General features: G+C 57.8%; 1 protein-coding gene across 5 annotated transcripts in view; it reads right to left on the reverse strand.

Annotated features, from left to right (window-relative positions):
- The window catches only part of INAVA (innate immunity activator), a 37,307-nt gene that overhangs the window by 2,095 nt on the left and 21,827 nt on the right, over positions 1-13,385 (reverse strand). For 2 of the 5 annotated variants that reach the window (XM_084611064.1, XM_084611065.1), the window contains exons 3-9: positions 12,040-12,164; positions 9,192-9,314; positions 7,722-7,944; positions 4,912-4,965; positions 4,388-4,643; positions 3,397-3,576; positions 1,310-2,042 (exon numbers count right to left, since the gene is read on the reverse strand). In XM_084611064.1, the coding sequence (XP_084467190.1) occupies positions 1,310-2,042; positions 3,397-3,576; positions 4,388-4,643; positions 4,912-4,965; positions 7,722-7,944; positions 9,192-9,314; positions 12,040-12,164 (1,694 nt within the window). The remainder of the gene's footprint in view (positions 1-1,309; positions 2,043-3,396; positions 3,577-4,387; positions 4,644-4,911; positions 4,966-7,721; positions 7,945-9,191; positions 9,315-12,039; positions 12,165-13,385) is intronic. The other 3 variants (XM_084611067.1, XM_084611066.1, XM_084611068.1) reach the window with 3 other exon arrangements.

The raw sequence follows: 13,385 nt of genomic DNA on the forward strand, positions 1-13,385 counted from the left end.
AGCCCCAGCCTGCCTGGCGTGGGCCACTGCCCTCTGCTGCAGGCAGGGAGCTGCCCGGGCAGGAGAATGGACGTGGCTCAGGGAAGGGCCTGCTGGACAAGTGTTGCCAGTTCCACAGCTCAATGGGCTAAACCTGGGCTCTGGAGCCCCTTCCTGCACTGAGTGTGCTCGCCAAGGGCCTGGGCTTCCCAGAACGCACTGCCAGGGGCAGTGTGCCCTGCTCTGCCCAGGGAACCCCTCTGCAAGGCCTCTCTGCAGCTGCCCGTGGGAGTAACTTGGGCCAGGCTGTGCGTGGCTCTTGGGAGCTGGATGTGACCAGCAGCACATTCAACTGGCCATGGGAAAACAGCAACACTCAGATGCCCCCGGCTGGGCGAGATTTGAACTTGGAGGCTTTCCAGCACATCGCCAGCCCCGGGGTCGGCCCGCACGGACCTGGGGGAAACTTGCTGGGAAGGGCTGGTCCCGCTTGCTGCTGGGGGTCGTGTGGCATGGGGAGGGGGCGAGTTCAAACATTAATAAACTCAATTCCCCCCCAGACGGGCAGGCTAAGACGAGTCCAATAATATGACATTAACCTTAGAGAGCGGGGAGGGCAGGGCCGCAGCTGGTATCAATCTGCATCGTCCCCCTGGCATCGATGATGCTGATTTACACCAGGGAGGGCCTGGCCCGCGGGCTGTGGTGCTGCCATTCCACATGCCACGTGTTACCCACACTGAGCTGAGCGTGGCCGTTCTGTGAGGAGCGTTTTACTCCCTGGCCGATCCCTTTGCAGAAGCCCAGCGGGAGGGAGCTGCTGATGGACGGTGCTGGGCCCCTGGCGTGGGCCTGCCCAGAGCAGCAGTGACCGAACGCTGTCGAAAGCCGAGAGCTGCTGGGGGCCCAAATGCTGGGTTTTGAGGGTGTCCAAGCTGGCATGAGCTGCCCTCGCTGAGAAGGGATCACGGGGGATTCCCACAGAACGGGCCCTCCCAGCAAAGCCCTCACTCCCGACCCGCAGCCCCTGCAATCCCAGCCCTGGGCTCCCCTCACACCCTGCTCTGCCGATGGGGTTTGTGTGAACTGGGGAATGATCCATGCTAGGACAGTGTATGACCCAGGACATGACTGAACCTAGGCCTGCAAAGGAGAAAGGCTGGTACATTCCTTTGCCAGCTCGCCCTTACTTGCTGGGCACTGAGAGGTGATGCTCAGTAAGGGGCCCCCAGCTTCTCCGAGTGCCCCAGGCTGTAAAGAGTCACTGGTTCCCTTCCCCTAGCACTTTCCCGGTACAGCAGCACCTCCTGCCCTGGCTGTCGCTACCCACCCCGTGCCACGTGCCGGTCCTTGCCTGAGGCTGCTGCCCGGCGGAGCGGGAGGCGTGCAGCTCCCTGCCCGGCGTGCTGCGCGCGCGGAAGGCCCCCTGCCTGTCCAACGAGTGGGGCCGCAAGGTCCGCAGCTTGGCGCGCTCGTGCCACGACTTCAGCTCCTCCGACACGGCCGACTTGGCGAGGGCCCTGCCGCTGCCAGGGGCGTAGTCCTTGAGGGACGGGGTGCGCAGGAGTCTGCTGGGGGCCGGTGCCAGCCGCTGGCCGTGCAGCTGCACCACGTCCTGCTCGGAGGGGAACGGAGCTGGGCTGCCAGCCCGCAGCAAGGGGTAGCCCCGGCAGAACTCCCGCCCAGCCACATGCTCCACAGCTGGGAAGTAACCGGGAGGCAGCAGCCGCTTGTGGGGGCTCTGGTAATAGTACGCTGCCCCGGGCCCCACGGAGCGCGGGCCCCTGAACTCCGGCGAGGGCGGCTCCGCGGACGGCGGGGGCATCGGCCTCCGGAAGGCGTCAGGGCTGCCGCTGCCAGCCGACGGGGTGCACGGGGTGCTGGAGACGTCCGAGCTGCTGTCCTCGGAACCGGAGTGGTAGATGGAGCGGGAGGCCCGGCCCGGTTTGGATGAAGGGAAGCAGTAGTCGGGGACGGGGACGGTGACGGTGTAGTAGGTGGGGCGCCGCCTTGGCAACACGCTCCTCCCCCGGGGCTCCGCTCGGTCCCGGGACACATCCAGCCTGCGGGCAGAGGGAAGCTATTTAGGGGTATTCTAGCACCGGGGGCAAGTGAAGGAAGCTGAGAGAAGCGGTCTCAGAAATCCAAAGCACCGTGTACACACAGGGCACGTGTACCAGTTGGAATAGCTCAGTTGGGAGAGCATTAGACCGAAGATCTAAAGGTCCCTAGTTCGATCCTGGGTTTTGGCAGACGTTTCCCTTGGTCAGAGGAGGTTAGTTTTGGCAGGGGGAGGATAGCTCAGTGATTCGAGCATTGGCCTGCTAAACCCAGGGTTGTGAGTTCAATCCTTGAAGGGGCCATTTGGGGCAAAAATTGGGGATTGGTCCTGCTCTGAGCGGGGGGTTGGACTAGATACCTCCTGAGGTCCCTTCCAACCCTGAGAATCTATGATTCTAATGTACAGACACACCAGCCCTCCCCACAGACCTCAATGGAGAATACCTCCGAAATCCTTCCAGACACCCTTAACCCTGCCCACCCCGAGCTCCGCTCTGCCTCCTTTCTTAACCCTGCCCACCACCTTAATCCTGCCCACTTCTTAGCTCTGCCCACGCCTTAGTTCCAGCCACCCCCTTAGCTGACCCCCCGCTTCCACCGCCATACCCCAACTAACCGACACTAACCAAGGACATTAATAACATCAAAACAAATCAACCCCCCTCCTCCACAGCAGAATTTTGACCTTGAGAAGGGAGCAGAGCCAGAGGCTCCATGGAGTCCACTAGAGACATGGCTCTTGCTAGTGATTTTATGTGGCAGGCGCCCAGACACAACAGTGGTGGGTGTCAGGGTCAATGCTAAGGTAGCCAGCTGGAGTTGATTCTGCTAGAGCGAGGGCAGCTCAGGGTGGATGCGCTAATTGGGTTCCACATCCCTGCTTTGCATTCGGGGGAAGACAGATCAGTAGCACCAAAATCAGAAGCTCTCCATGAGCAGAAACTCTGGGGCTAGGCCCAGGGTCCCTCCCTTGCTGCTCCCATCTCCTCTCATTTGTCTCCCTTCTGGGGGTCCCGTCTCACACCCACATTCTGTATTTATCCCACACTCCTTATCATTTCCTACCAGCACTGCCTGGAGGCCTCAACCACTATCACCTGTGCTGCACAGAGACAGCCCCCACCCCGAAGAGCTCACAGACCAAACAGAGAATAGGTGGGAGGGGAAACTGAGGCATGAGGCTGGGAAGTGACTTGCCTCAGGTCACTCAGCAGGGCAGTGACAGAGGTAGGACTAGAAGCCTGTTCTCCCCGTTCAGTGTCAGAGCTGCTAGGCCACACAGCCGCTCTTCCTCTCCTGCCCCATCTGAGCCCAGTGCCACCCAGCTGGCTGAGAGAGCCCGTTGCTGGGCAGTACCTCATGGACTGAGATTGCCCTCGCCTCGCCTGCATCTCTGGGGTCGGGGGCCCACTGGAACCAGCCTGCCTCCACAAGGCCAAGGTCCGGATGGGGACAAAGTGGTAGGGGGGCATCTCAGGTGTCCTCTGAGCAGCTGGGCTGCGGGCAGGCGCTGGCATGGGTGTCCCGGCTGCGCTGCTGGGGAGAAACACAGTGAACAGAAACCAGTGCAGGAGAGCTGTAATCCCTCCCCTCCAATGCAACATCTGCACGGCTCCTTCCGTGGGAGCGGAGTGGCCCAGGGCCCTGGGGAGACGGGGACAGTGCCCAAACCTCTGCATTGGTGCCCTGCCCTTCAGCAACTCTGCCCCGCTACAGGGACCCACAGAGCATCGGCGTGTAGCTCCCACAAGAGACGCAGGGTCCCGGTTCCCTCCTGTGGCCAGCGACCCACCCAGGGCATCACGTTCCAGAGGGGAGGGAAGGGAGAGCGGGGCAGAAGGGTGAGGAAAAGCGGATGGAAAAGATGATCCCCCGCTCAGTGTCCCAGGGAGTTCCGAGCAATGGAAGCTGGGGAGGGCATGACCTCCAGAGGAGCGGGAGAGCCAAAGACACGCGTTAGCCTGTCCAGAGCCCCAGGCAATGGCACAGAACCCAGCCGCTTAGGCCAGGACATGAAGAGCATCAGGCCCAGCGGACACCTGGCCAGGACACTGGGGTCACCCGTCAGGCAGGGGCCCTGGATTTGCAATGGCTGCAGGTCTCCGCGCTCTGGCTTCCAGTCTCAGCTGTAGCGCCCCAGCGCGAGGTTGGGTCTCTGCCGGCTTAGAAGGAAGAGGCCACCAACAGCCCACCAGCACTTCCCCTGTGGTTCTCCTGCCTTACAAGCCAAGTTGTTTCTATGCCCCTTGTGGTTACAGCATCTCTCCATGGCTATTCCCCCAGACCCCTGATCCGCAGGGCTCCCCAGAGTAGAGATGGGGCGAGAGGTGCTGCCCATGCTCTGTACCTTGGCAGGCTGCAGGGCTCAGCCGCGTGCTTCTTGGGCTTCTCATAGAGCCTATCGAGGCTGGTCTCCTTCCAGGGGCTGTTCTGGATGGGCGAGCGCTCCAGCTCTAGGACTTCGCCCTGCGTGGGTGGCAGCCCCTCACGCTGCTGGAGAGGGGCAGAGCGGGCGGGCAGGGCCGGGGAGCTGTGCGGTGTGCCAGGCTGGACTGGCACCATGAGCTGCTGGGCAGCATGATGATTCGGAGCCTGGGTTTCTTCTGAAACAGAACGAGGGGGGTGAAAGCAGTGCAGGAATCACGGTGTCTGCCCGTCACCTTCCCTCCAGCTCCAGGCTCAGATCCCCACACAGCCCAGAGCCCATCCCCCAGCAGCCCTGCCTGGCTCACCCCACATCAAATGCTTATCTCTGGGGGAACGGAGCAGATGGGCTCATACCCCTTTCCCAACGTGGCGGGGTGCAGACACTGCCCTGCCCGCATGCCCTGCCCACAGGAAGGGAAAATCCAAACCCTGCTCATGCCTTACCCTCCTCCAGCAGGACGGCATCGGAGAGGGAGCTGTCATCCGAGGAGCTCAGCTCTAGGGAAGCAATGGGGAAAGAGGCAGAGGTGAGGAAGGGCAGCGACGCTCACTGGGCTCGGCCAGGGGCCGCAACACAGATCCCATTGACTCTCCATGGGGCCTCAGTCAGCAGGGATTGTTGGGATTCCAGCAGCACGTAGACGCAACGCTGCACAAACCCCTAACACAGCTACACGAGCGGGGCTGGGTCTCCCGCTGCTCTGCCTCGGCTCCAGGAGCTGGGGTTAACTATACACAGCAACAGTGAAACTGTCTGTCGTCCCACGAGCTCCAACCTCTCCGGGGCCACCTCACCCACCACTGCAATGCAGCTGCCTCTGCGGTGGAACCCGTGGGACCATCCCAGGCAGGATCAAGCCGGTGGAGGCAGGGAGCACTTTGGTGCCTGAAGGGTTAACTGGCACCATGCAGGAGGCATGTCCCTACAGGCTTCCCACCCGCTCCTCTCTGCTGAGCTGGGCCTAGCAGCTGCTCCTGCGGGTTTCAGCCCCCCTCGCCCATCCCCAGACACGGGGAGCCCTCCAGAGGGCACCGGAACATGAGCATTGCAGGTGTGAAGGCACCCCCATCACTGCCCTGGTCTCGCTAGCTGTGCCCCGGCCACCCCTCTTGGGAAGGGAGATGCCAGCCCGGGGGCGAGGGGGGAAAGCAGGGTACCAGAGGGGAGGGCACACAGCGTAGACCCCAGAGCTCAGCCCAGGCCACGCAGCAGCGAGAGTCCCCTGGCCCGTGCAGAGAAGTCGAGTGCGCTGCCTCTTGCCCCCACTCCGCCACAGCCCCCAGCCCGCCTGCTGGCTCAGAAAGCAGCCCCACGCCCAGACACATGCTCAGTCCCTTTTGGGGAGACCGAGAGCCTCTTCACTCTCCTTTCCCTGCCCTGCACTCTGCCTGCATCACCTCAGGGGCTGGGTGGGGAGAGGACCATGGTGCCTGGGAAGTCCCCTCATCTTTGTGCCTCTGGTCTGTCGGGTGAGCCCTGGGTGGAGACGACGAGGCAGCCAATGTCAGACGTGGCTCAGAGGTTCCCCTTCACCTGCACCACAGGCCAAGTTCCACCAGCCCGCCCAAATCCCTGAGCTTTCAACGGGACAATCCTAACTGCCTGTTCTACATGGATGCTTTCAGCTGTTTAACAGCCCCTGGGCTCCACTTCAGAGTAGGCTGCATTTTGACAAGGATTGGAATTGCCCTGGATATCCCCTACCTGCCTCAGGGCTGTTGGGATGCTTTCATTAATTAATGTCTGAAAAGAGCTTTGAGGGCCTCAGCTGAAAGGCCCTGTAAAAAGGCAAAATATTATTCTGAATTCTTCTGCTCTCCTTCGCGCTGCTCACAGCTAGAGCTGGAGGCAACATGATGTCTCAGCCCTCCAAAACTTTCAGGAGTTTGAAAGTGTTCCCATTCTGAATTGGGACAAAAAGTCAAACTCTTGAAAATATTAGTTAACCAAAAACTGCAACAGTTTTGGTTCGAGTGACTCAGAAGATTCTGTTTTCATTTTAATCATTTTGAAACATTTCATGTCAGTTTCCACTTGTGTCTCTTTTTAAAATCTTTGTTTTGTCTAATGAGCTTCAATTTTGAAACCAAAAGTCTTTTGGAATTGGAAAACTGGAATTTTTCATTTTGAAAATATCACAACAAACCACTTCAACAATTTTGAAATATTCCCCCCCCCCCCCCGCGCACACGTTTTTCTGAGTCAGGAGATTCGCTGACTCCAAAAGGACTCCACGTACGGCTTCGCTTGGCACAAATCAGCATTTCTGCATGAACACATGATCTATGGAAACACCTCCTGCCCTGCCTGCCACAGCCCTGAGGTGGGGGAGTGCAGCGGGAGCTCTGGGGAGGGGACAAACAGAAGCATGCAGGAGAGACAGCAGCAGTTTGAGAAACGGAGTCCAGGAAGGCAAGTGAAGCCAGACTGGGGCGGGCAGTTCAGGGTGCTGCCGCGGATGACCACTCGGGCAAGTTGGTGGGCCTGATTCTTCTCCCACTTGCACTGGTGTCACTCAGGAGTAACTGGTCTGATTCCCCTCTTTCAGGCACAGCAGGAGGAAAGCAAAGCTAGGTGCTTTTAGCTGGAAGAGGAGACCTCTGGAACAGGCTGCTGCAGGAGCCCTGGGAAAGCTCCATAACCTCCAGCTATTCACTGGGGAGCTGAGACATATGTAGCTTCATCTCCTGCTCAAGGGTTTAACTTCATCAGCAGAGGAGCCAGGGAGAGCTTGCCCCCAGTCACGTACCTCCAAGAGCAGCTGAGCTCGGGGGCCCTGCCCTCTCCTTCCTCAGCAACAGCCATTACCGAACATTTACAGAGCTGGGAGACGGGCCCTGGCGGACCAGTGAGACCCTCTCTGGGGCTACAGGAGACCCTGCCGGAGTGCGAAGCTATAGCAATAACCCAGCGGACACCAGTCTCGGTGATCGGGGCAGTGCTGGCCATCCCTGTACAGCTCTACCAAGGAGTCATGGGAGTTACCACCTACCCCCCGGCCGACACGTCCCGCGGCACAGTTAACGTGCCAACCGTTGGGGCAGGACAAACCCTCACAGGGGCTGAGCCACCCAGTGCCAGTCCCAGTCACGCCAAGGCTACAAACAAGGCCCTTTGCTCCTTGGAGCCAGGCAAGCCAGAGGCAGCTGATCTCTGGGCCAGGGGCTCCCACTGGATCACGCCCGCTCTCTCTCGCACTAGGCAGGCCTTGATGGAGCAGTCGGCCAAGATCTGGCCTGCACACGCAGCTCACCCCCGAGGGCCATGGGGCTGGGCCTGGGCTCCTGCGTTGCCCTCAAGCGGCACTCATTGAGGGCATTCTCCAGCTCCTTCAGCTTCTTCTCCTCCTTCAGCACCATGTTCTTCCGCCGCTTCTTGATGTGCTTGCTGATGTTCTCTTCCCGGTAGAGGCGATGCGTGGCTGCGGCAATCTGCAGCTGCAAGGCCAGGTCTCTCTCCAGCGTGCTCAGCGGGTCCTGGATGGGAGGAGGACACAAGCCATGGAACAGCGCTTGGGGCTAGGAGGAACCACGTCCAGCTAGGCCTTCGCTCAGGGGAAACCTGAGGCTTCCATAGGCGCTGACTTCTGCTTGTGCCAGTGGGTGCTTGACCCCCCTCTGCTCCGGCCCCGCCCCGACTCCACCCCTGCCCCACTGCACAGATCAGGAAACACCCTGGACCCCGGGAAGTCCAGATCCCGGGCGCGCCCCAAGGCAGCCATACGGAGTCTGAGCTGGTTGCCCGCCCTGTGCTCTCCCCCGCGTGGGCCCGCAGGGCTGGGAGCGCTGCATACGAGGCATGTTCAGCCCCAGCTAGCGGGGAGTCCCAGGAACGATTCAGGCTCTGGAGAGAGCCCCGCCTGCCCCCCCCCGGTGCGGGGATCGCTGCGCACTGGGCTCCCGGCTCCGGCTGTGTCTCCTGAGGCGCTAAGGCAGAGGCTCAACAGGCTGGTCCCCAAGACTGGAGTCAAGGGAGAGGAAACATGCTCCCACCTCTCCCTCCCGCCAGAGGGAGCAGTCGTCCCCCGCTCCCGTCCCCCCATCCTCAGCACCACTCTGGACGCTGGGTCATTATCTTGGGGCGTGGGCTGGAAGAGGAAGCTGAGGCAGAGGTCACCAGGAGGTGGAGAGTTTGGCATGTTAACGAACTCTTGCAAATCAAGCATCAATGGACTCTGCCCATTTGATGGAGCCATGCCCTTTCCCCTCCTCCACCCTGATAGCTTGAGCATCAAAGCCTCAGCACCTCTGGGCTTCCTCACAAGAGCTGGGACAGCTCCAGCTTGCTGTCCACCACCCCTCAGTGCTGGGCTCTCCTCCCTTGGAGACGGCTAGGGACAGACAGAGCCGGCTGGGACAGGCATCCGGGTCGTTTTCAGTACCGATGGGGTGGGGCAGCCTGGAGACTCCGTTGATCTACTGGGCGGGTACAGCAAGGGAAGCATCCGTCCCCTCACCGCTGCCTCCCCCTGACCTGGAAGGGCCTCCTCACTCTTTGGCCTCCGCGCTGAGAAAGCCAACAAGGGGCCGGAGCAGTTCCTGTGCTGTGGACCGACCGAGCCAGAGCCCACCAGACCGGGCTTGTGGGGGTGCTGGGGACTGTGGAACTGTTCTGAGACCCTCCAAACTCATTTCACATGAGCCACCATGAAGTGGTGGCGGTGACCCATCCGTGCCCTGCCTAACGCCAGGGAGAGATCCCCGGGCTTCAGCAGGCTCCTTACCACTCCTCGTGAGATGACTGTCTTCTCGTCCAGTTTGAATGCGGTGCCAATCCTCCGCCGCACCATGGGGGGCCTGTCCCCCTGCTTCAGGGGGTACTCCTGCGGCAGTATGCCCGTGAGCTCCTGGGGAGGGCAGGGACAGACATCAGCCTCCAGGGCAGCACAGGGCACCACCAGGGGAAGAAGGGATCACACATGGCACGTCTTTTCCACCAGAGATGGGTGAGGAGCCGGGGCGCACTGGGGAGCGTGTCCTGCGTAGGAGTGTGCTCCCACCCTACACGCACGTGGCCCTGGGGGGCAGGCCCTGGAGGAGTGGGCACACCAGCCAACGTGCACGTGGTCCTAGCACACGGTCAGCTTTGCACTAACTGACTGGCACTGCCATGTATTCCCCATCCTCCTGGGATAGCCCAGACACCAGAGCAGCTATGGGCCCAAACTAACCCCTCAGTGCAAGGGCTAAGGTTTGCCCCAGCCATCCGGCCTGGCCGTGGCAGCCTGCAATCAAGGCCAGGGGGTTGCCAGCCCTCCAGGACTGGCCTGGAGTCTCCAGGAATTAATAACAGGTTTCAGAGTAACAGCCGTGTTAGTCTGTATTCGCAAAAAGAAAAGGAGTACTTGTGGCACCTTAGAGACTAAGCAATTTATTTGAGCATGAGCTTTCGTGAGCTACAGCTCACTTCATCAGATGCATGCCGTGGAAACTGCAGCAGACTTTATATATACACAGAGAATATGAAAAATTACCTCCTCCCACCCCATTGTCCAGCTGGTAATAGCTTATCTAAAGTGATCATCAGGTGGGCCATTTCCAGCACAAATCCAGGTTTTCTCACCCTCCACCCCACCACACAAATTCACTCTCCTGCTGGTGATAGCCCATCCAAAGTGACAACTCTTTACACAATGTGCATGATAATAAAGTTGGGCCATTTCCTGCACAAATCCAGGTTCTCTCACCCCCTCACCCCCCTCCCAAAAACCACACACACAAACTCACTATCCTGCTGGTAATAGCTCATCCAAAGTGACCATTCTCCCTACAATGTGCATAATTAAGGTGGGCCATTTCCAGCACAAATCCAGGTTTTCTCACATCCGCCCCCCACCCCCATACACACACAAACTCACTCTCCTGCTGGTAATAGCTCATCCAAACTGACCACTCTCCAAGTTTAAATCCAAGTTAAACCAGAACATCTGGGGGGAGCGGGGGAGGAAAAAACAAGAGGAAATAGGCTACCTTGCATAATGACTTACATGTAATTACATTATGTAGTACAGGACAGGACAGGCCTAACAAAGAAAATAACAGAATGCCACTAGCCTTCACCTTCAGCCCCCAACTAAAACCCCTCCAACGCATTATTAAGGATCTACAACCTATCCTAAAGGATGACCCAACACTCTCACAAATCTTGGGAGACAGGCCAGTCCTTGCCTACAGACAGCCCCGCAACCTGAAGCAAATACTCACCAACAACCACATACCACACATCAGAACCACTAACCCAGGAACTTATCCTTGCAACAAAGCCCGTTGCCAATTGTGCCCACATATCTATTCAGGGGACACCATCACGGGGCCTAATAACATCAGCCACACTATCAGAGGCTCGTTCACCTGCACATCCACCAATGTGATATATGCCATCATGTGCCAGCAATGCCCCTCTGCCATGTACATTGGTCAAACTGGACGGTCTCTACGTAAAAGAATAAATGGACACAAATCAGATGTCAAGAATTATAACATTCATAAACCAGTCGGAGAACACTTCAATCTCTCTGGTCACGCAATCACAGACATGAAGGTCGCTATCTTAAAACAAAAAAACTTCAAATCCAGACTCCAGCGAGAAACTGCTGAATTGGAATTCATTTGCAAATTGGATACTATTAATTTAGGCTTAAATAGAGACTGGGAGTGGCTAAGTCATTATGCAAGGTAGCCTATTTCCTCTTGTTTTTTCCTACCCCCCTCCCCCCAGATGTTCTGGTTTAACTTGGATTTAAACTTGGAGAGTGGTCAGTTTGGATGAGCTATTACCAGCAGGAGAGTGAGTTTGTGTGTGTATGGGGGTGGGGGGCGGATGTGAGAAAACCTGGATTTGTGCTGGAAATGGCCCACCTTAATTATGCACATTGTAGGGAGAATGGTCACTTTGGATGAGCTATTACCAGCAGGATAGTGAGTTTGTGTGTGTGGTTTTTGGGAGGGGGGTGAGGGGGTGAGAGAACCTGGATTTGTGCAGGAAATGGCCCAACTTTATTATCATGCACATTGTGTAAAGAGTTGTCACTTTGGATGGGCTATCACCAGCAGGAGAGTGAATTTGTGTGGGGGGGTGGAGGGTGAGAAAACCTGGATTTGTGCTGGAAATGGCCCACCTGATGATCACTTTAGATAAGCTATTACCAGCTGGACAATGGGGTGGGAGGAGGTAATTTTTCATATTCTCTGTGTATATATAAAGTCTGCTGCAGTTTCCACGGCATGCATCCGATGAAGTGAGCTGTAGCTCACGAAAGCTCATGCTCTAATAAATTGCTTAGTCTCTAAGGTGCCACAAGTCCTCCTTTTCTTTTTTCAGGAATTAACATTAATCTTTAATTAAAGATACTGTCTTCTGATGAAACTTCCAGGAATAAGTCCCACCAAAACTGGCCGCCCTAGGTAGAAGCTGTGGCTTTGGGCTAGCTGGTGGAGCCCCCTCCGTCAGACGCAGGGATCCCCAAGTTCCTGGAAAGCCACCAGGTTCCTCTCCAAACGAGAGATGGCCGAACAATCTCCATCCAGCCAACCCGCAGCCAGGCCCAGCCCACGAGATCCAGGGCTCCTTACTGCCTCGCGCAGACACAGCTTCCTCAGCTCCACCAGACAGGCCTCCAGCCGCGCTGCCAGCTCCTGCTGCTGCTTGCGCACCGCCTGGGTCAGGTCCTTCAGCAGAGACACGGGGCTGTCCTGGCCTGTGGGGGATGAGAGCAGGAGTCGCGATTCAGCAGCCAGAGGGGAGACGCAGGGCCAGCCCTGAGCACAGACTGGGGCCACTTGGGGCCTTGGATTCTAAGGTGCCTGGGGCTTGGGCACCGAATCTTGTGCCATCTCCGCAGCTCACCCCGAGCTGGTTTCTCCCCCAGCCAGCTGGGGCACCTTCATTCATACAAGTCACCTTGGCTGGGGACACTGCCCCTTTCCAGGATGAGAGCGGCAGCCTCCACGCCATGCGCAGGGCTGGGCACCAGGAAATCGATGGCTCTACTCCAGTCACCGACAGTGACTCCCCCCCCGTGGCCTCGGACAAGTCACTGCCCCTCTCTGTGCCTCAGTTTCTCCCTCTGAATAACAACACAAACCAACCTGCTGTTGGAGCCGTTGTGAAGATTTAACTAAACAAGTGGATTCACTGTGTGTTGTTACGCTGCTCTCTACAGCTTGCTCAAGGGCATCCCAGGATGCTAGTCCCTGTGCTGAAAAAGAGCCCAGAGACGGTCCTGCCCCACAGAGCTCCCCACCAGTCCAGAGGGATCAAGCGTCCTCCAATTCTGCTCACTTCGCGTTAGCAGCTGGGAGGTGTTGGCTGATCCCGCTGCCAAGCCCACCAGCGTCACTGATCTGACTGAGGATTTACTCGGGGGTCTGGAATTTCCCATCTAAATGTGTTTTTTTGATGCAAGATGCACTAACTGTCAAATCAAAATTTTCGGCAGGAAAAATTTCAATTTTGCCAAAATGTGTTGTTTTTCTATTGGGAAAATCAAAATGGGAGATTCGGGTCTGGGCTGGGCCAGCCCAGCGGCGACGCTCTGGTTTGTCAAACCCAGGTTTCATTCCGAGTCAGTTTTACATTAATCTGTCCACCAGCACTCGTGCCCCCACCGGCCTCTAGGGACTGGGCTCCTGGCTGGGCTATATCTCCCATGATGCACTGCGGTCACCCTGTAGTTAACCGAGGCAGTGCATCATGGAAGTCATGTGACCACAATCTTTTGACTTTTCAGCCCAATTTGGGATAAAAATTAATTTAGAAATATCGGAATTTTCCATGGGACAGAAATTCCAATTTTCAGCCCGCTCTGATACTTCCCACAATGCGTCTGAGGCTAGTTCCCTGCCCCAGCCTGTCAGCCCAGCGCCACTCCTCATCCTCTGTGGGCTGGAGCGGGGGCGCTGCTGGAACCAGGTGACCG

The sequence above is a fragment of the Lepidochelys olivacea genome (genome assembly GCF_965140295.1).
Source record: "Lepidochelys olivacea isolate rLepOli2 genome assembly, chromosome: 21".
Taxonomy (NCBI): Eukaryota; Metazoa; Chordata; order Testudines; family Cheloniidae; genus Lepidochelys; species Lepidochelys olivacea.